Below are 23,990 nucleotides of genomic sequence, written 5' to 3' on the forward strand. Positions count from 1 at the left end.
CAGATAAAAATTCTTGGCAAATATTTCAGTTAAGGCATTTCAGAAATTCCGCTGGAAGTAGTACTAATAAAATGATACCTCAAATGATATCTTAAAAAAACACAATTAAACTTTTTCAATATAAGCTTTATAAGCTTTGGAATCTGTGATAATGAGATGCAACCACAATAGTGCCATTAATATGGTCTTAATGGTCCTAAGTTTAACTGCAAATAACAATTAAATGATCAGCTGTCTTTGTTCAAATTAATAAAGAAAGAATTGTTCTTAGTTCTTGTTCTCATCATTAAAAGTGACATTTCCTAATGCTGATCACTCTCCCTCTCTTTTCATCAACATTTTGATGACAAACAATTATATTATTGCTGCCACACAAGGTTAGGTCACAAAGTCACCAACAATCCCCATTCTCATTTAAATATCAAATTCAATTGATACAAATATTACACAGTTGTTGTGAGAACTTACCCAAAAGATAAAATTGACCACATCATTACAACTTCAAGATGCACATACACACAAGCCTCTTTTCAAAATATATATATATAAAGGCCCTTTTCTTACAGTGAAAGCTCAAATGATACTTGAAAGACATTCAAAACATGGCAACAGTATATTGTGTGCATGTACACCACACATGTACAGCACAGAGAGAGGAGTGATGGCACACACAAAGATAGTAACATGCATTATACTAACTAATGTATATGCTATTACACAGTACACTACTACTGGTGTTCAATGTGACACTAGTACTTATGTACAATACCATTTGGATCCATATGATGCGATGGTTTGGCATCTGTTAACTGTTACTTATTCTACGTACAAATTCCTGAGGTCAAAAAGAACTCTTTCGCTGAGGTTTGGGTCACAGATTATAAGACAAATGATGGTCACATATGATAAGACACATGATGCATTGGTCACCATTCGTTAATGTTGTCTATACTACTAATTACTCTTATTACAAGTAGTCAGACTTGTAGTACTCATTTTTATAGGTTCTCATGATTGAGTATGCTTTACTATACTTGTACTACGCAGAGGGAAACAAAGATTAAAAGCAGGTATTGTTATTCATAACTGTTACTTGACACATGATGCATTGGTCACCATTCGTTAGTGATGTTTTTACTACTAATTACTCTCATTACAAGTAGTCAGATTTGTAGTACTCATGTAGGTTCTCATGATTGAGTATGCTTTACTATAATTGTACTACGCAGAGGTAAATAAACATTAAAAGCAGGTATTGTTATTCATAACTGTTACTTGATGCTGGTTCTGGTACTCATGTTTTTATCCTTGTACTAAGAGCAATCAAAATCAAGTACTCTTACCTTTAATGTTGTACTCTTTGGACTCATACTGATGGTTAAGTACTCATGCTACATGTAAACTGACTGAAGGAGATATTATCATTTAATTAGCATTTACTTAATTTTCTAAGATATAACAAAGAAAGAAGAAACTTTTTTCCCCTTCATCAATTCCACCTCAAAACACTAGTACTCCCAGTCCATGTTCTCTGTCCCTGACATGATATGGGCTACTTCAGCGTCTGTGAAGTAAATTAAAACAAAAAGAATAAAATATGATGACAAAAATGCTTTCATAATAGGATCAGTAATCTGCATGAATCAACATTTTCTTTTTATGTTAAAACTCTGGAAGTACTTTATCAAAGTCTCTGTTAAAACTGTGCCCCCCCCCCAACCTCCCCTCACTTGTGAGTTTGGACAATAGAACTTTATATTAACACGCCTTTCAGATTATGCTTAAGATTTTATCCACAAAAATGTTCCTCTATGGCAAGAAAAAACTGCCTGATTAGGAGGCCTTAATTTTTTAATTCCAGTTTCATGTTCAAAACAAGATACTGTAAAAGCTTGAGGGACTCTTTTGCTATGCACTAGACACAATAAATCAACTTTTGAAAGTATGACTTTTGTTTTCAATTTTAATGGGCTATTTGTCTGTAAAGATATGTTACACTACAGACATGTGGTTGATTGAATGTGACTTATTTGACTGGCTAAAGCCAAGACGCATCCCTGAAAAGAACTAGCCCTTCCATTATAGGGACAGAGGGGTAGGTGTATGATGTTTGGTGTTGGGGGGGGGGGTAATATGCACTCTGCTCTTCCATTCCAATGATGGCAGGAGGTAGGGATGACGTGGGGATGAGGAGGGGATATTGCATGTGCTTACTCTGATTTCACCGATAGAGGAGGAGGGGTAGGTGTATGATGTGTGGACAAGGAGGGAATACTACTTGTACTCTTGTCCTTGGCCTTAACAACTTTTGTATGGATCTCCTAACTTACATCGGGAACTCCCTACCTTCTGGACAAATTACTTATGCATTTTCCCGCGCCATCGGCGCTCAACTCACAAAAAACCACCACCAACTATACCTTAGCCTGCCAAGGGCAGCCGGTCTAGCCAGCTGTCTGGCCAGATCCGGTGCCTTGGTCTGGTCATTCTTTTCCTGTGTCTTTCAGTTGTAAGTCTACATCAAAGTGTTTGATGCTTGTTTCGCATTTGCTTAGCTCACTTGAAGCCTTTTTATCTCCCATTTTGGTGAGATCGCTCCTGTTTAGTCCCTTTTTTTTCCCTTCCTTTTAGTGTTCCGCCGTAGCATAGCTGGCTTCGATGAGTTCCCTCCATATTGTTTTGTGTGGGGGTTCGTCGGCCTTACCTCAGGTACGAGGTGTGCTATTGGTTGCCTCCTGCTCGGGGATAGGTGGGCTCTTCGAGCCTAGCCCCCATCGTCGGACCCTTCGGTCTGCGATTTTTGCTATGTAGTGTGTATAGGCTCGGGTTCTTATTTACTTGTACAAAGGGGGTGCATTGGCCTTCAGCTGTTAGCACGGTAGTACTGTGTTTCGGCTCTGGGGCTCTGGGTCACATGACCAAAGTTCGCACGCTCCAGAGCTCTGACCATGTGTTTTGGTCATGTACTGTAGCTCCTTTTTTACTACGGAAGCCTTGGGGAATCTTCGGATTCCCCCTTTTTTCATTGTTTTCGTTACACATATATGGGGAAGGTACCGATGAAAAATTTGATTTCTCATTCGGCCTCTGGGCCTGCTTCTGTTCTATCCACAGAACACAGTATCCGAGGGCTACGCCCTTCTATAGTGGAGCTGAGAGGCCTTCTTTTTACCTGTTTAGGAGGTGGTCACTCCAACATTTGGGCCCGTCTCTTCCTCTTCCTTGGACCTTTCGGTTACCGGTTTGGTTATGAGGTTACCCTGGGGGGCTCTCTAGCTAGGCCCTTTCTGGAGTCTCTTGGCCTCTCCCCTCGGTCTAGGAGGGGGACCCGAGTTTCGTCCGTCAGAAGTTTTATCAGTGGTTTTTGGCCAATAACTTCTGAAAGGAAGCTCGTAGGGGTGTGGTATACAACTTCGTTATGGGCTGCTACACCCACTCAGGTAGTGGTCTCTGAGGTAGGAAGGCTCTATCAGGTGGTCTGGCCCCCTCCAACTCGGCGGAGAGTCCTTGTTTTTGTAGGTTTTCCTCACGTTATTAAAGTAATTTGTCGCTGCCGTTTTCAAATAACGTTTTAATTTTTGTTCTTTCAGATCGTGGTGTCAATACGGGTGTTCTAATTAGAACCCATTGTAATGTGTGGATCCCATCGTTCTTCGCCTCCTCCACCCCCTCCAATGCCTCTACCGGGGGCACCCTCGCTGATGCTAGCGACGGGAGCGTCTAGTAGAGAGACTCCGACGATGGCAATGCTGGCCAATCCGTCGCGGAGTTCCCCCGTGTCGATGGTAGCCCAGGTGGGCTTGATATCACAGAGGCCCCTTGTGTCGGCCCATACAGGTCCTTCTTCACATGGGGCTGTGTTAGTGCAGGGCTCGGGGGCCCCACTACACCAGACCTGCTTGGGAGGAACCAATGGATACACCATTAGCATTTGCCCTTACCGGGGCCGTCGCACTTCGACGCCCGGTGGGGTGGACACCCGCTCACTACCAGAGGCCCGGATCCTTTCCAGACACCTATCGAATCTAGGGGCCGGTCCCCCGCTAGAAGGCAGATGACGTCCAGAAAACGGAGGCGCGTCCTACTCTTCTGAGTCCTCTTCTGACAAACGGGAGTCTGTCGTAGACGGAAACACCCCTCCTGTCACCACTCTACGTTGCCGCCGGAGGACCCCTCGGTGGTTTCTCTCCTCACAGCCTTGAAAGAGTCGGTCTATTCCCTTCGTCAGGGCCATAAGGTGGACTCTGCTCATTTGCAGTTAGTATCATGTCTGTCGATTGAATCGACTCCGCCCCATTGGGGTCCTTACTAGTGATCCCATTGGACAGTTAGGGGACAGTTAGAAGTGATTTAAGTCACTCGGACGTGGACCGCATTTCTCTCCTGGCCCAGACGTCGACCTGTCTGGGGATGTCCTCTCTGAGGAGGACTACGGACGTTTGGTCCGTGAGCTACATGTAACTTTCGGTGTTACAGATCCTCCCATAGTAGCTCAGCCCGCCAGGTATTCCTGGCTCAGAATTTGTGCACCGGGGGATGAGACACATTCTCAGCCTCCCCCTTCGATACACGCAGACGGAGAGGTTTGGGATCGGTTTACCCGCTTGGCTGATCAAGCCTGGTCTGCGTATCCACGTATCCAGTGAGCCAAGACCAATACGACACCCTTATTTGCTCCCCTCCAGTTCCCCAGGAGGCGTGTGATCGCCTGGTCCTACGGGGATAAGCTTCGGAAGGCTCGTTTCAACAGGTTGTCGAGCAGGACGTAATCAGGAGAGAAATCCTCCATAAGACCACTCTCCTCCCTCCTTGCCTCCCTTTTGCGGGGCCCTGGTTCGGCCTTTTCTCACCGGGGAGCTCGTCGCCCACGACCAAGTGATACACCGCAGGGTTCGGCTCAGTCTGGTGGACGTATGCGGAAATCCAACCCCTCATAGTACCGGCAGAGGTTGGGGGAGGGGTCATCCCTTTCGCAAATGACTGCTCGCTGGGCCCGGACCCTCTTGTGCCGGCCCCTTGGTGGGGGAGGCTCCTGGCGTTTGCCGGCGAGAGGAACAGGGTCACAAGGGACCGATGGATCCTCTCAACGATCCAGGAGGGGTACCGCCGCCTCCGACTCCTTTCCGGGTCACTCCGATTCCGTCAGATCTGGCCAGAGCCAAGGCTCTGCACGACGAGGTTCATGTCCTCCTTCGGAAAGGCGCCATTGTCCCTATTTTGAGTGAGACTCTACCCGTTCTCAGCGACCTTCTTCCTCACTCCGAAGAAGGACGGCCGTTGGAGACCCATTCTCAATCTATGGCCGCTGAACCACTTCATCCGCTCCCAACGGTTTCGGATGGAGACGCTCCCATTGATCCTGAACAGGTTGTCTCCCCGCCTGTTGGCCTGCTCAGTCGATCTTCAGGATGCTTATCTTCATGTCCCGATCTTCATGGATCACAGCCCCTTCTTGACCTTCCGTTACAATGGGGCTTCTTACCGATTCACAGCCCTTCCTTTCGGTCTGTCCACAGCTCCACTGAGCTACACCAGATTGGTTTGCGCGTTAGCTGCCTTTTTGAGACGATTATGAGTCCAGATTTTTGTCTATCTAGATGATTGGTTGATTGTGGCGGAGTCATGGGACCTTGTTTCCCACATCCGGAGGGTCTTGGACGTGACGTCATCATTAGGGTGGTTGATCAACAAAGAAAAGTCTTCCATGGTCCCATCACAGCAAGTGACTTATCTGGGGGCAGACACAGACCTTTACCGGGGTAGGGCCTTCCGACCCAGGAGAGGGTGCGGGCGGTTCGGAGAGGTCTGTCCATCCAACGCCGCCCCGCGCAGTACCTGCCCATGCGTGACTGGTCCTGGTGGGCTACCTGGCATGTTTGGTGGACCTGGTCCCTCATTGCCGCTTATACATGCGGCCAGTTCCATCTACTCGCCTTTTTCCGCCCGTCGTCAGACCAGATCTTTCAATTGTGGTGCGACGAAGCCAGCCTGTACAAAAGCGTGACATTTCCGACCGGCTCCCCCTCTCTCAAGCTCACATCATACGCGAGCCTACGGGGGTGGGGAGCACATGCGCAAGACGTGTCCCTGGCCCATGTGCGGGAAGAGGAGTTAATGGGGACCCACATAAATGTCTTGGAGCTCCTGCAGCACAGAGTGTGCGGAAGCCTGGTGCTTGTCAGATGCAACAACACCTTGGCGGTTTCCTACATCAACCGCCAAGGCAGGACGAGAACCCTTTCGCTTTGGAGAGTGACTTGGGACCTCTTTCTATGGTGCAGGATCCATCAGCTCTCGCTGAGGGCAGTTCACCTTCCGGGGTCTCGCAACTCAATCGCAGACGCCCTGTGACGACTGTCGGAGTCGCTTACAGATACACCGTTCCCATGAACGCGGGTTTGCTTCAAGCATGCATAGGTAGGGCTAAAATTGTAACCGCAGATAAGCCCTGCAATTTGAACCCGCGTTTCAACGAGTTAACTCCAGGCATAGCTGCAGGCTTGGAAAACCTTGGAGAACCAGGTTATTTCAATAGAGAATACGAGCAGCTATCGACAGATATGCAGTGAGTCTTTTCGACACATGCATATATCGTCCAAGCAGCGCACACACACTATTTTCTACCGGGGCTTTCCCGATATGGCCAACATTTACCACCTTTGATAAAGTCAATGCACTGGGCAGGGAAATTATTGTTCGTATCTGAAGAGCAATATTTTGAGTGGTACGACTTGTCGCGGGGGTTAAGTAAAAGCAAAAACTTCAAGTAAAAAAAATCTTTCATAGTTTCCAAAATGAAAACAAACTAGAGCACCAATGGTGAAGAAGCTCATACCTTTTCGAGCTTAAAAATGTAGGGCCCACAATTCTTTATGGCCCACCAAATTTCAGGCCATTTTTCAGATTCCACCAATTTTGGGCCCATGAGGGATGACCCCCCCCCTCCGTTAGCAGAATCCTGGCCACACCACTGGCTATAATTCCTATTTTCCCCCTTTAAATCCTATTTTACCCACTCTCTCAAACAATACCACTGACCTACCCTATTAAACTTTCTCCCCTCTTATTGGCCGGTTTTTACCGGGCGGTTTTTACCGACCGGTAAAAACCAGGTTTTTACCGGGAGGTTTTTCCCACCTATAAGTGGGAAAAACTGGGAAAAACCACAAATTATATAGAATTCCTAAAAATTCATGTGGAACTTGTTAAGGAGCATAGAAACTACAAGAAAATGGCATCTTATGGTAGGGGGTTGGGTTACATCTCAGGTGTTACATCCAGAGAACAGCCATGATGTATAACTTTGTGAGTTTACCGATTAGACTATTATAAATAATTCAAATAAATAATATGTTGGATGCTCAAATCAACCAACTTTATTTTCCTATCGAGATGCATAATTCCATAACCTAGAGAATGGACAAGTACCAAACTGTTGGTGCCTCCTAGGGCTATGGTTCGTCATATTATACATGTCACATTGTCTTGTTACATATATATAATGCAACACCATCAAAAAAACATGGAAAGTGAGCAAACATATTTCACAGTGTAACTTTTACAACTCGCTCGCCAAGTAGATCTCTCAAGTAACAATGAAAACTACATAGAGTGTACTCTGTTAAATTCTTGCAAACTACAGTATGAACATGTTTTTGTGTCTTAAAATATAAGTTACAGTACATGAAACTAAAAAATACCTGTATAGTGTTCAACCTGTCGAGCTTGGCATAACAATTTTGCAAAGTGATTATTAGCTGGACCTCCAGAGTAAATAACTGACGTTTAAACACATAAATCCCAGAACTCTAATGACAGTGTCCAGTATGAGACTATGAGTCTGATGTTGTAGCTCCTGCTATATAGCATACTTTCAGGTTGAAGTGCTTTAGGTTTTCAGTAGGCACAGACTACCATTCCACTTCTCCTTTCCCTCGTAGATACCTATAGCAAGCTACAAGTTTCGCTGCTTTTTCCACCCCCAACCTGTTCATCAGTTTTGTCTGGATCATACCAAAATTGGAGAAAACTCCCTCTAGTGATGCAGCACTTGATAGGGCCATTGTGCATTTAATACTTTAATTGGGCCCATGTGCCTTACATAGTTTCAAAGCAGTTTCTATTGAGCCCCCTGGATTGAAGTTCACCTAAATAGACTGTTGCCTACTGTATTAATTGAATGAACTGTCTGAGCACATAATAGGCCTGAAGAATTTAGGTGGGGTGAGTGTCCCAGTGTAGACCTATCATGGTTTGGGCAATAGGCAATGCATACTGCTAAAGAGATCGTGACAGAATAACTATACATGTGCAATATGAAAAATACTCTTTTTCCCACAAAAAGTAGAATTAAGTTGTGATAAAATAGCTCAAAATGAAGCTAAGAAACTCCCATATTCAATAACATATGCCTGTCATGAAACAATATCGTGCCTACTGATGACCCTGCATATTACGGACAAGTAATAATAGTTTTCGAGACAGAGGTGGTTTTTACCGGTATTTACCAGTTTTTCCCGGTTTTTACCTGGTTTTTACCGCTTAGGGGGAAAGACACGTTTTTCCCGGGAAAATGACAACCCTGCCCCTCTACCTGAGCAGACCTGAAGCACTCCTTGCCAAAATTTTGGCTGGCTGCCTACATACCTCAGACTCAAAGACTTCTAAGAATCGGCAAGTGCTGATTGGCTATAGGGCTCTCAAGCTTACAGTTCAACAGTTAATAACAACTCCCAGTCCTGCTTTAATTCCACTAACAGCCTCTGCAGAGCTTAACCACAAATGTAAACAAACACTGCAGAGACTGGGAGACAAATTAAAGGAGCTTTGGCAAAAGGTGAAGGCTCAGATTTTTTTAAACAATGGGGATTAATTGTAATTAATTAACTTTTGACCAGAGCAGAGCTTAACCACAAATGTAAACAAACACTGCAGAGACTGGGAGACAAATTAAAGGAGCTTTGGCAAAAGGTGATGGCTCAGATATTTTTAAACAATGGGGATTAATTGTTCAACTTATGATCCATCAAAATCTTGGGGAGATTGAGATATTTGAAAATATTCCAAAGAATGACCCCCGATGACCCCCTAAGTAAGTAAGTAAGTAACTTTATTTCATCCCAAAAGGGAAAATACAAGCTCGCATATGTACATATAAGACAAATACAAGATGATAAAGAGTAAAAAGATATAAGAATGACAAACATGAGAGTATCAGAGAATTAAAGTATAAAAGTTTAAAGGCGTGATGATAAAACAAATGTAACACCCGAATAGATATGTACAAATAAGACAAATACAAGATGATAAAGAGTAAAAAGACATAAGAATGGCAAACATAAGAGTATCAGAGAATTAAAGTATAAATGACCTTTGACCTCAATTTTCCGAACACCCCTCGTAACTCTCATCCCGAGGAACGTTGTGACCAAGTTTCATTATAACTGGCCATACACTGTACGGACAGGAGCAATTTGAAAATATAGGGCCGCGGCCCGGGCCACAAAAGACCCCTAGTTGATCTTTGATCTCAAATTCATGAACACCCTGAGAATAAAACTTCCATAGTACTATCGTGAAAAACCCTCAACATGGAATCTGTAGGAGTAGAAGCATTTTGCGTATTTCCACAAAATGGCCCATTACGGCCCACAGGTGACCTTTGACCCCAAGTTTCGGACCATCTCTGATGACCCTATACCCAATGGTCCTTGTGTCCAAGTTTCATGAAATTCCATCAAACACTGTGCGAGTGGTAGCGGTTTTACCAATTGTTGACGGATAGAGTGATAGACGCTGCACTGTAACAATAGCTCACACCAGCATGCTGGTATGAGCTAATAAAATGAAAACCTAAATATAATAATATTATTCTAGCAGTTATGCCGAACTTTTTGTGTGTACAATTGTTCCAACAACTTTTGAAAAAAAGCTGTTTGCACACTTTACCCAAAAGAAATATTTCACCCCTAACACAAAATGGTTGGGTTGGGCTCCAGACATGCTGAAAACTCGATGTCCGCACCTGTTTTATACTGTACCATTGGACTTGACATAGATGTAAAAACTTTTCTTGGCAAGTTTGCTAACAAGAAATTCCACTGCAGTGTATTTTGCTACTATTGCATCAAAGAAGTTATGGCGTGTAGACTAAACGCTTTACGATGGCACATTTCCTGTTATTATTTTCTAATACAGAGTTCGCAGTGTTCGTAGTGAACGTATTGGTTTTGGTGTGCTTTTACGAACATTCGGCTTTGTATGTCTAGAACACTCCACCTTTGTTACTAGATAAATTCATGCTGGCTATATATACATTCATCTCACCTGGTAGGCCTAGGCATAACTATTTGAAGAAAAAGTATTTTGTACATGTATCCCCTTATGATAAGATGTAAGATAATGTGGTAAAATTATGACTCCTAAGCAGCGTTTATAATTTCTTACACTTTACAAATTGGAGGGAAATTAGTGCTAACCCAAACGATGGTCGCGGGAAATCTTACAAGTGTATCACGTCATTTCTTTCGTTCACCATTATTTTTTTTTATTTCGGACCATAGTCTGAATGACGTGAAATGAAAAGTCGTCGGCCGGACATGCTTAAGAAATGCTCAAAACTATTAAACTGCTGGTCCTGCATCAGTATCTGGGTCGCTTCAATCACATATTTCAACTGGTAAACGTCATTCATCAACGCTGTAGACAGCGAATGTAAACTCCACCCATATTCCCTTATATGGACGTTTACTACGAGCTTCATTGACCATGGTTTTGACTTGGGGACACCCAGTCTAAATGGCGGGAAAAAGTTCAGCACATCGGTGTCATGTCTTACTGGCGCGTATCCAGGGGGGGTTGGGGGCGCGCCCCCCGGGGTAAGAAAAAGAGGGGAGAAAAAAAGAGAAGAAAAAAGGGAAAAAAGAGGGGGGAAAGAAAGGAGGAAGGAGAGGACGAAAGGGAGAAGAAAAAGAAGAAAGAAAGAGAGAAAAGGGAGAAAAGGGAGAAAAGGGAGAAAAGGAGGGAGTAGAAGATAAACGCCAAGACACCAGGAAGAGAAGAGGAACAGTCATAATTACAGCGCTGATCACTATTATATACACAGCGTAGCCAGTGACGAATCGAGCATTACGGAGGGGGTGTGCGCCTCACCCTACCCCTTACACCGACAACTCCATTTTTGATGTTTCCATTTTTCCTCTCTCACTAATGTATATATATATATATATATGTACTATATATGGTCTATCATAATGCATGTGTGTGTATGGACACCTTAATCAATTGTACAATTGTGCTATGAAACCAACTGTGGCTGGTCTCGAACTCGACCAAGTCGTCAGGGAACATGACGCATTTCGGTATTAGACCAGGATCTATATGCAAACTGCACTAGACCTATGTCCAACACTGCTATCCAGAGATAAAATGTTATACACTCCTACCTGAATGCTAATTGTTACACCAAACCTAGTACCGTAACTCATACAATGAATCTAAAAATAAATTCCGCATGCGATTGGATAATTGAGCAAATCTCCTGTGAATATCATGTAGTGGATCCAAGGGCGTATCATGGGCGGGGGGGGAGGGGGGACGGACGCACCCATCACTTCTTCAACCCTACGCCCCACCCCTCTAATCGCTTCCCGATGAGTTACGAAACTTAATTAATGACCTTCGCCCGTAGTACCAAGACCTTGACAAAATCCGGCAACACACCACTTCATCGATAACAAGTGATTGGGTTGTGTATTAGTGACGTCTAGAGGTCGTGCACTGACCTACATGGAATGAGACCACTCCTGACTTTGCAATTTCCCAAGATCAGGCCCCAAATAACCCCCAGGGCACTGTACTGTATGGATATCTAGCAATATCTAGCGAACTGAAGGCAGATAGAGAATCGAAGCCTTCATTGTGTAATGAACTTGAAACTGTGCGTCTTTCGAAATGAAAAGAAAGTGGGGCAAAGTAGCGTAACTCCTATGGGCTCGGACCACGCTGAGCCGGTGGCCCCGACCAAATGGGGGCCCCCGCTATACTGATGCACAGAAAAAGGGTACCTCTTTGGATAGGGAGGGTCCGTTTTACTGGGAAAGAAAAACTCATACAAGACTAAACAAGAAACTAAACATATTTTCACGTGATACGAAATACGGACATCATGATCATGGGCTCATTGGGTATTAATGTCTGTATCAAGCTAGTTGTGTTATTTATTATTATAATGAAAACAAATTATATAATTTAAAACCCAATTCCAGCCAATTTTGTACTAAGTACAACATCGGGATATGATTTTTTGAAAAATTCTTAAACAATAACCCAACACCCCAGAGACTTGAAACTGATTCTTGAAAAAGAAGGCAGGGCTTTCATATAAATATAATAATAAAAGGACTAACAATAAAGATGCCTTCGGTGTATTTCAGCCAAAATTAGGCCTATGCTTTCGTTTGATTACTGCATTTGTACAGTAGTCTCCATTATACTCCATACAGTAAGGGGGCCCTTGCCCACCCCCCACCCCCTGGAAAATCAAAAATTAAAAAAAAGTTAAGCAATTGACATTTCAATGATTTCCCCCAACCAACAGTTCTCTAGTTATGTTCATTGCATACAGACCCATAATGCATTACACAAATTATTGAAAGTCAAAATCCTATCTCTAAGACATGAGATCTCAAAATAATCAATGTGTAAATGCAACTTGAATAAGAAATGCCTTTTCCGACGATCTAGGAGTATTTTTTGGTAAAAAAAAATCGTACGCTCACCGCCGACTGATGGTGGCGCTCCGCTTAGATAGTATCCAGAGCCATATATCTAAATATACGCCTCTGATAGTATCAAGTGGTGTGTTACACCTATATGACCTACCGATCCCCCCTGTGTAAACATATCTGCGAATGCCCTTGCTTGGACCTCCTGATAGGGGGCCCCATTGAACCAGGAGCCCCCACCCCCAGGCTCATCGTTACTCCACTGGTGGAGCATTGCACAATAAACAGATAATAGTTATTTAATCTCATTTCAATTATTCAAATTTTTAAAGCAAACAGCAGATATCACATCATATCAGCGAGCATGACTGAAAGGCGTTCTGGGATGAACAGCCTCCAAACTGTCTATTTGTGTAGTGTTCGGTTTTGTTCGGTATTTTTTCATGTCCTTCAACAAAGTTTTATAGTAGCCGTTATAAGAGGTTTTAAAATTTGTACACCAATAAATTAACTGTGGCTGAATTTTCGAAAAATTCCCTGACCACTATTCTTCATCATACTTCCCTCTACTCGTGCAATTTTGACCGGTCTGTTAGGGGTTGAAGGAGGTTTTTCTATATTAGTTGTCCATAGATGAAATTTTGTGCAACATTATGGGTATGTTTTGAAGTGAATTTATTGACGAGAATTGTGAATTTTCAAATTCTGAAACAAATAATGGGCATAAAACCTTGAAAAGTGGGGCTTATGGGTATTGTGGGCCGCGACATAGAATCACCTACAAAAAGCAATGATCCACAGGAGATGCGATGAGGTCGAACATGATGTGTGACTGGTGACAATCTTCAAAAAAGGTTATGGATGAAAAAAAAAACTTTTGGGAAAATCATTGGTTCTCAGGCAAAATTCTACATCTGGTTGGTCATTTCAAGCCGAGAAGTGCCATTTCCGGTGATCTGGGGAGTATCAAAACCATAAATTTTCTTGTACGCTGCGCGCCAACCGCTGGTGGCGCTCCGCTTTGATAGTAATCTGTGCCCCCCGGGTTAGAAAATCCTGGAAACCCCCCTGTATAAACATGTTCCCACATCGGGCTACGTACACAGCAATAATTCTTAACGGTCAATTGTAAGTCTTGTCTTTTTAAGTTAGCAAACGTGTGCTGTGGCTCTTGTTTGACTGAATCCAGAATGCATGCATTCTAGTTATCCTTTTATTTTTACTTTGGTTTGTGATTTACAAATTTTTCTTTTATATAGCCTATTACATTGTAAAATTTACGGGCCTGATGAGTTAGTAACTAGGCTACGTGTTAATTGGGATATTATTTTCCTGATTATCGAAAAAATAGAAGCCAGTAAGCCTAGCTTAAGTTTTTCAGTTTGTACTTTATTTGGCTGACCATTCTGCCGTAGCCTTTCTCTCGATTACGCATACAGATGTCTCGGTACACTGGAGCGTTGCGGCAGGTCCCATCAAGTTTCGACATATTATTTGCGTCGCACCAATGCCAAGCAATGCGAATACTTCATCGTCGAACTGCATACTTCGCTCAGTCTACTTCTGCGACATCTTGTACAGGAAAATATCGATCATAATAATAATTGCCTAAATTCTCACTGCATCGGTCCTTTGTACACACAACCAATTTGAGAATAGACACAGTTCATGTCGATACAGAAATAAGCAAGCTGCGGAAACCACAACTGATAAAATCCATCGTATCTTTAACACACCAAGGCAATTGTTTATTTACATTTGTCAACGTTTACCCGGCTAAGCTGTCCTAACCCCACCTCTCATGAGGGGCTTGATAAAGCTCTGGCTTGCCCCGTTCCCACGCAGTAAAAGGGTGGATCAACTTGCCCTCCTCTCAATAGGTCGATCAAGAGTGAAGCAAGCCTGCATTCGTGGGAACAGGCATGGAGTGGTTTCTAGGCACACGGGTCGTCTCTGCAGTCTTCGTGGCCTTCAGCGTCCCCGAGGTAGACCTATTCGCGTCCGCCCTTCATTTCCAGTTTCCGGTTTCTTCTTTTCGATCCCTGGGCCTCCTGGTCCGTGCCATGGCTTTGAAGAGGCCACAGCTTAGGTGCCTGGTCCCTTCTTGGGACACGAAGGCGGTTCTAGACCTCCTGGCTTCGCCTTCCTTTGAGCCCATGTCTTCTTGTCCTTTGTTGGAGTTATTTATGAAGACAGCCTTCCTTCTCGCGGCAGCATCGGCTCAACGTAGGAGCGCCCTTCACGTGCTGTCGGTGCTGCCAGGACACATGAGATTTGAACCGCATGGGGTGCGTTCTGGTCCCAGACCCGTCCTGCCTGTCGGAGACCCAGACAGCGGACTTCTTACCGGTGCCTATCTTCTTAGCTTCTATAAATACCTTCTCTTCCATCGCAGAGGATAAGGTATGGTGCCCCGTCTGCTCTTTGAAGTGGTACCTCCCTGCGGGGTTCATGTACATCTCTCTTGTAATTGTCCTATATCAGTCTTCTTCAATACTGTCAAATAGTGGCATACAGGGTTTCTTCCAAGGTTATGATATGTTTTAACTAGCCAATAAACTTCAGAGATAGAAGGCCAATCCTGTTGTCCTTCTCCTCAAATAATTGTAAGCCAATCAAACTGTCCCTTGCAGCTGTTGCTTTAAGCATCTAACAGGCTAAACAATACATATTTTCTAAAACAAAGATTATGTGAAAGTTGATACAGTGCAGACAGGTGTAAGGCCAACTGAGATGCATTCTGTTTGTCCTTCAGATAGCACACTGTGAGCAATCCTACATCTCACCCTTCCCCCCCCCCCAACCCCAACCCTATCCCTCCCCAACTTCCACCCTCTTTTTACTATAGTTTGGGTATACTGGCTATAATGGGTCATTAGTTATGCAGACTGACAAAATTAACTGAAGAGATGCTGTTGACATAACAAACTTTGGTTTCTTTGCTAATGACTACTTACTTTATGATGTACAAAACTCCTTTGTGCCAACACACCCAAGGCAATTTAAGACAACAAACTGCATATTCGTGGTTGCTATCATCTCCCTTAACTTAGAAAAAATTCAGCTTGCGAAGCAGCTCCCGATTCTTACCATTTTCGGGTGGTTCCTCTTCCCAAGGGACCCTTTGATCAAGGCTTCGGGAGTAACCACTGGAAGCGAATCCACTGTCCACTGGTTCTTCAACACCCATACCGTCACTGTCTGGATGATTCGAACAGTCCATACTCTCCACCGAGGAAGTTTCACTTCTGGGACAGAACTATGACACCAGAAAGCAAAACCAAATTAGTGATTCCTTCCCAGATTACACACAAGATCATTTTATGTAAACTGCAAACAAGCTTCTAATACTTAACAAGGTGGATGCACAAACAAAGTATGAAATGCATTAAAGTTGGAGTTTATTCTGATAGCAACATTTTCACACTATGACCTCTGTCTTCCTCAAATAACATTTTATCTCCACAGAAAACAAGGCTCTTGTAATCAATAAGGTGGATCCACAACTTAAGTATGAAGTTTATCCAAGCTTTACTCTTTGAGTTATTACGTTTATAAGAATTTCAGGCTTTGACCTATGTTGACCTGAAAATGACCTATAAACTCAATAGGGTTCTTAATCTTAAATGAACTCTAACCTCCACAAAAACTAATAGGATTCTTCTGCTCAATATAAGGTGCATCCACACACCAAGTATGAGTTCACCCACCATACAGTTTTGAGTTATCATTTTTACAACGTTTTCATACTTTGACCTTTGCTGATCTCAAATGACTCTCACCTCCACAGAAAATAACAGGATTCTTCTACTCAATATGGTGCATTTACATATCAAATATTAAGTTCACCCATAATATCATTTTGAGTTATTATGTTTACAGAGTTTTCAAACATTTCTGCTGACCTTAAATGACCTTTGACCTCCAAAACGATAGTATAGGATTCCTACACTCTACCCATAAGGTGCATCTACATTCCAATTTTAAAGTTCACCCACCATATAGTTTCAGGTTATCGTGTTTACAGCCCAAGGCATCATCCACACATACACACAATCACCACAACAAGGAATCAAAATGGGGTGAAGCTTCAGCACAATGTTGTCTAATAAATGAATAGTTCTCCTCAAATCATAATATGGTCCCACAATTTGCTATGTGTAAAGCCAGCCCTCCACTGCCTCACTGACGGTACCTGACAACTCAAACCCACATTGCGATATGATATATTGTCAAGTGAGCAAACAGCATCAACCATATAAGGCAGACCTAGAGATACTTTACAACATTGTAGGCCTATAGCAGACAGCATATAATGGGCACTGTACAGTACATCACCCATATCTTAATGTCTGACATCTTTGGTCAAAGGAGCACTATTGACAACTAAAACTTTCAAGGCATTGTGTTTGTAATCCTGAGTTTTTTTCAATTTGTGAATAGTTTGTTCAATGTTGTGGAATTAGTACGGTTTCATTCCATATTTTTAATGCAGCAAGAACAGTAGGAGTGCTACTATAAATAATCAATAAACTATAAACTATATCCTCCATAAACCCACCGGAAGCAGAGAAAGCCAGCTTTCCATTCAATTTAAACATAAATGACAAACTAACGGGCAAAACAAAATGTCACCTTTTCTTTTACAGACTTCAAAAAATCGCTCAAAAATGGTATGTCTTGTTCCACCAGAAGGGTTACCAATGAGGGATGTTCTTTCAAAAAAGACGCCAAGTTGCAATAGACCCACGTCTTCCACTTCATGTCTGTGATGTATGCAGGAGTCGTGTCCATACCTTGGTGTTGATATTTGTACAGGACTGGACCAATTTTTATTTTGAATGCAATAAGGTCTGGAGCACTATAGAAAGAATTGAAAGATAGTTTAGTGCTTAGTAGTGTTTACACGGGCCCAAAAACCGGGAGCTGGGTACCCGAGAGCCATTACCCGTCGGGTATCCGGGTAACCGGAAAAAAATTGTTTACCCTTGTGTATCACGATTTTTAAGAAATTACATATTGAATGCTATAATAAATGAATTATATTCTCTACTGACAATGTTTTCATGTTCAAATATGTAGGTGTAAGATAAGGTATAAAACCTTCCTCAATAATTTCTATTTGCTTTTGTTTCTTTCATTAACTTCATATAATTCACATTAATACTAACATAGCACTGCCGCCGCTGTTTATGCTTGCTCTCCACATCTATTGGATCAGACCATATAAATATCCAATTTAGCTCAGTTGTTACTACTACTATCTATTATGCAGGCCCAGGGTTCCCATTAGCCACGAGATTGCGCGATTCGCACAATTTGATCGCATTTGGAATAAACGATTAGTAAAAAGCCACTTGCGATCATTATTTTTTAGTTATACCGTCTATAAACCATAAACATCTCGTAAAATTCCTTGTCAGCCTTTCCTTCTATGAAAGAAACGAATGAATAAATAATAATTTCTTCCACATGGTAGCCTAAGACTACACTAGGTCAATGAGAAATCTAGCTAAGCCTAACCATCTGTTTATTTGCTGAAATTGTGACGCAGTTATAAGATATCCATGGAATACTTTCATTATTGCTGTTACGTTCGACCACATGGTTGCCTAACACCACACTAAGTCAATGGGGTAATCTAGCCTAGCCATCTGTTTATTAGCTGAAATTGTGACGCAGTTATAATATATCCATGGAAAACTTTCGTTATTGCTGTTATCTTCGACCATGTGGTAGCCTAAAACCACACTAAGTCAATGGGAAATCTGCCTAACCATCCGTTTGCAATTTTTTTTTAAAACAATCACACTTTGCGTAGGATTTGGGTAATATATAAGGAACCGGTAGTATCGCGTCGGGTGGGTACCCGGATAACCCACGGCAAACACTAGTGCTTAGCATACATTTATAACCGAAAGACCCTGAAAATTATCATTAGGTTTACTACTGAGTGCTAATAACACCAACTACATAAAGATGTTGAGTAAGTTCACACAAAGGAAAGGAACATTAATCATACAAATATTCTTCACTGTGGACCTTTTGCTTTCCATTTGAACAGCTAGCAAATTTATGCACCAGAAAGATTTGTGATTCCTTGACGCATTTTGCAAAAGAACATTAAATAGTAACCAAAAATGCAGTGATTTCGATGATGTAACATGAGCTATTTTCTGCATGAATCTGACATAATGTATAGTGAGGGTGTACAACATACTAATACAGTGAAGAGCAGTGTGATGTGACAAACAATAAATTCACAATGACACAGGCTGTCCTGAAAGGACCATTGACCACAACAACAAGCTTCTTGTACTAAATGTGTTAGATACATCAACATACTAAATATGACATCAGTCCTTGTTGAAATATTGGGTAAAACATGGTTTCGCAATCTGACCCCTGGTGAACTCAAACGACCACAACATTAAGGCTTCTTGTACTCAATGTGGTACAATTACGTACCAAATATGCGATCTGTCCAAGCTTCCCTTGCGATATTATGTTTAGGAAGATGTGTTAGTGTGGAGAGACAGGTAAGAGGGGAGTGTAGTAAAATGTTTGGCATTTGTTGACTTCAAATGACCTTTGACCTCCACCAAAAGCAATAATAGGCTCCTTAAATTTAATATGGTACATCTACAAGCCAAATATGAGATCTGTCCTTTCTTGCAATATCATGTTTACAAGGTTGTCACGATTTGACCTGCTGTCCCCAAATGACCTTTGACCTACACCAAAAACATTAGGCTTCCCGCTTCCTGTTCTCAATGTGGTACGTCTACACACTAAATATGAATTGGTCCGACCTTCCCTTCTTGAGATATTCTGTTTACAAGGTTTTCAAAATTTGACCTCTGGTGACCCAAAAGATCATAGACCTCCACCAAAAACAATCTAGGCTTGTACTCAATGGGGTACGTCTAAACAGTACACTAAATATGAGGTCTACCCATGCTTCCCCTCTTGAGATTTCAGGTTTACAATGTTTCCACAATTTGACCCGTGGTGACCCCAATGACCTTTGACCTCCACCATGAACAATAGGCTTCTTGTACTCAATGTGGTACGTCTACACATTAAAGTTAGGTCTGCCCATGCTTCCCTTCTTGAGATGTTGTGTGTACAAGGATTCCACATTTTGACCCCTGGTGACCTCAATTGACCTTTGACCTCCACAGAAAACAATAGGCTTCTTGTGCTCAATGTGGTACATTTACACACTAAACATGAGGTCTGCCTGAGCTTCCATTATTGAGATATTGTGTTTACAAGGTTTTGACAATTTGACCCCTAGTGACCCTAAATGACCATTGACCTCCACACAAAACACAAGGCTTCTTGTATGTAATGTGGTACGTCTACACACTCATGAGGTTTGCCCAACCTTCCTGTCTTGAGATATCGTGTTTACAAGGTTTTCACAATTTGACCCCTAGTGACCCTAAATGATCTTTGACCTCCACAGAAAACAATAGCCTTCTTGTGCTCCTTGTGGGGTGTTTACACACAAAATATGATGTCTGCCCAATTTCCCTAAGTCTTGAGATATTGTGTTTACAAGGTTTCCACATTTTGACCCCTGGTGACGCCAAATGACCTTTGACCTCCACAGAAAACAATAGGCTTCTTGTACTCAATGTGGTACTGTACATCTACACATCAAACATGAACTTGGTCCAAATTTCCCTTCTTGAGATATCGTGTTTATAAACTGGGCATCACAAACGCACACACACACGCACACAAATCGCACACATCGCCATCATGATTGCAAAGGTTACGATATTCATCGAAACCAAAAATTAAGACGAGTTTTTAAAGCGTTGACCATTGCTGACTTCATGTGATCAGGAAAGTTCTTGCACAAATGCAGACCTACCTATCAATTACTAAGTTCATTCAAGGTTTACTTTGGCAGACTTCTGGTGGCCTCAAATAACCTTTGACCTCGACCAACTTCAATAGTCTTGTACGCACCATCGGTGATCTATATACCGACTATGAACCAAGTTCAGCCTGGATGTACCATTTGAGTTATTGTGTTTACAATGTCCTCAATTGACCTCAACTGAAATTTGACCTCCACCAATATTGATTGTGTGTTTGTACTAACCAAGAGGGATTTATGAACAAATTTCATCCAAGCTTTTACTTTTTGAGTTATCATGTCTCTCTTTTGACCTTCCCAGAAAATAAATAGGGTTCTTGTACAGTTGTACTCAAGAAAGAGTATCCACACACTAAGTATGAAGTTAATCCACCACATATTGAGTTGCAGCGCTTACACGCCAAGGCATCACACATGCACAGGCCCACGCCACCATCATCTCATCTATAGATTTCCTTTGCCCTTGGCAAGGATATATAACAACAGGCCGCGAAATTTTTTTCCCAGCGCGGTAAAGGCCAAGATTAGCATACCTCGCTCCCATTGGCTGGGGTCCGTATACATAAGATTCATTACAATATCAACTAGCAGCTGCTGCACTGAATCGCTCATCACATACCACATTTCAGATTATATAATATTAGAGGGTAATAATTTTGAAAATCAAATCAATGTCTATGCTCAAAATTAAGAGTCTATCAGTTTAAAGTTTAAAAGCATCTCAAGTAAATAGTCAACCAGAAACGGTCAAGCTGTCCAATGTTTTTAAGCAGTTTTGAAGCAAGCAAACGCATGGTACTTATCTGCGTACATTGCCATCGCAGAACTCTGTACAGCAAGTTCCACCATCACTTCGAAGCTACACCCTTGTCAAAACTAACTTATTCAATTAATTGGCTTTTCAGTTTTGGATCATCAACCAAAGTAATCCTTACCTTCAAAGAAGGACAGTCATCTACAATGAGACGTGTACACTCACAGTCCATGGTCGCAATATTGTTTTACGGACTTATGGATGTAAATGTACACAAACAAGTCCGCGCAAAAGCAAAGAAAAATCATCTAAACACATTTTTCAACAAAGTTGTCTGAAGACAGTCGCCAGTTCATAAAGTGCGTGTATGCGAATCACGATCCACTGCGTTGCACATGTATGTTCATGTACATACACACACGCATAGCGTAAGCAAGAACTTCCCAAAAGTGCAAGACCCAGCCAATGAGAAGCGAGGTATGCAAATGATTTACCGCGCTGGGAAAAAAATCTCGCGAACAGGCCATCACAGTTGAAGTAAGGAATTCATGTAAAGATTGCATGTATAAGGATTGCCCCATAATTTGGGTTGTTGTCATCCATGAGTAAAATGAATGTGTGATGAATGAGTACCTTTTGTAGGTTCTGACCATTGTGGGACAAGGTGGACACAGTTTGGGTGTGGACTAGTGTCAAATATGTCAAATGGTACAGTAAGAAGGACGTAACACTGCATCAATCTTCATTTACATACCTTTTGGGCTGAGTCGCCCTGTACCCTTCTACTTCCTCTTCATGTAGGTCAGACCCACCACTACTGTCATCCTCAATGGCTGCAGAAATCGCAACTGTCATCGGGTCTTTTGGAGCCACATGATTCACCAAAGATAAGTATTCAAACATGCATGGGGTGTGAGGGTCAGCGTTGAGTACAAGCTCAACAGAGTCTGCATCAGGAGTTGGAGAGGCAATGATCTTCAATTCCATGATGTCCTATAACAACAAAACACAAAAGTAATATAACAAAGTAACAAAATGTTGTGAAGATTTTAGAGACATTGTGGCAGTTTAAAAAGAGGTCACTGGCAGATCCAAGGGGGGGGCCAAAGGGGGCCATGGCCCCCCCAAAGGTGAGCCAAAAAGTGTTTCCGAACATCCACTAAATCATATGATTGGAAATTAAAAAATCAAGAGGAATAGCAGTGGTAGACTAGCAGTAGCAGTTGTGCTCGGCACTTCCGTGAGCTATTGCCCTTCATTGATCATTGGCTTCATGATCATTTTTTTAGAAAGCTTACTTCTTCCCAAGGCTTTGTAGGAACGTTTTTTCCCAATCCAATTAGAATGTTTGTACCAATAATAACATTCGTGTCGCGACAACGAAGAAACATTATAGAATCAAAATTAGCAATTTTAACCTGTACCTGTCCATACTTCCAATTAGCCCCAAAAAGGTCAGGTCAAAGGTCATCAAGAGTAGACAGTCAAGAAATGTCTAAACCTTTTCGTTTTCTGGTTTAACATTAAATGTATGAGCATGAGGATTTACAGTCACCATTTTGCAGTTACAGGCTGGTTGTACGAAATTTATAACCTATGAAATATAAGATTTCTTGAGAAAGATGATCCCAACTTTATAAAAAAAATTTTTTTAAAGTTTTATAAATATTTTAGAAAATTACACCTGGGAAACATTTTTTTTAGAAGTAAATTAACATCACCATTGTACACTTTTGTCGCACCAAATTGCATCTGAGGGCATTCAGTAATAGAAAATTTTCCAAAGGGGAGGGGGACACCCCCTCCCCTTAGACCCCTCCCCCATATCACTCTAACGCCACTTTGGCCCCTCCCAAACCAAGGCCCTGGATCTGCCAGTGAAAGAGGTTGGGACCAGATCAGTCTGCCCGGGAAGGGCATTGACTCCCACTGCGTGGCTGGGGGGGGGGGGGTTAGAAACCTTTGAATAACTTATTCAATACAGTAGATAAAAGGCATCTTTTACTTCTTGAGATATCGTGTTTACAATGTTTTCAGCCTTTGACCTCTGGTGGCCTCAAATGATCTTTGACTTCAATAAAAAAAAAAAACAGGTGTCACCTGCTAACCAAGGGCTATCAGCACACCACGTTTAAAGTTCAAACACCTTTCACTTCTTGAGATATTGTGTTTACAAGGTTTTCAGTCTTTGACCTCTGGTGACCTCAAATTATCTTTGACCTCTATAAATACAATAGCTATCACCTGCTCACCAAGGGCTTTCAACACACCAAGTTCAAAGTTCACGCAACATTTACTTCTTGAGATATCGTGTTAACATGGTTTTCAGACTTCGACATTTTGAAATTTTGGGCTTTAAGCTTACAAAACAGATGCATGTCCATCGCTATCAATCGTTGTTGTGACAAATTAATTACAATTAACCAGAAGCAAATAGAATAAAGGGTTAAGTGTCCGAGGAAACAGCGAGAGCAAATAGTGTTCCTAAAATGACGTCACATGACGTCATGAGATTAGGAAAATTTTCAGGCGAACAAACTTTTCAAGCCCTGAAGAGGGTAAATTAATTCTCAATTTTCGACTGGCAAAATCAAGTTTTTAACTGGCAGAATGGTTG

General features: G+C 42.2%; 1 protein-coding gene across 3 annotated transcripts in view; it reads right to left on the bottom strand.

Annotated features, from left to right (window-relative positions):
- Window positions 1–100: 100 nt before the first annotated feature.
- Window positions 101–23,990, bottom strand: part of LOC139958915 (uncharacterized) — a 36,279-nt gene continuing 12,389 nt past the window's right edge. For all 3 annotated transcript variants that reach the window (XM_071956360.1, XM_071956359.1, XM_071956361.1), the window contains exons 2-5: window positions 22,128–22,366; window positions 17,361–17,586; window positions 15,816–15,984; window positions 101–1,564 (exon numbers count right to left, since the gene is read on the bottom strand). In XM_071956360.1, the coding sequence (XP_071812461.1) occupies window positions 1,509–1,564; window positions 15,816–15,984; window positions 17,361–17,586; window positions 22,128–22,366 (690 nt within the window). In that variant the 3' untranslated portion in view covers window positions 101–1,508. The remainder of the gene's footprint in view (window positions 1,565–15,815; window positions 15,985–17,360; window positions 17,587–22,127; window positions 22,367–23,990) is intronic.

This window comes from Apostichopus japonicus, chromosome 18, assembly GCF_037975245.1.
Source record: "Apostichopus japonicus isolate 1M-3 chromosome 18, ASM3797524v1, whole genome shotgun sequence".
NCBI classification, from domain to species: domain Eukaryota; kingdom Metazoa; phylum Echinodermata; class Holothuroidea; order Aspidochirotida; family Stichopodidae; genus Apostichopus; species Apostichopus japonicus.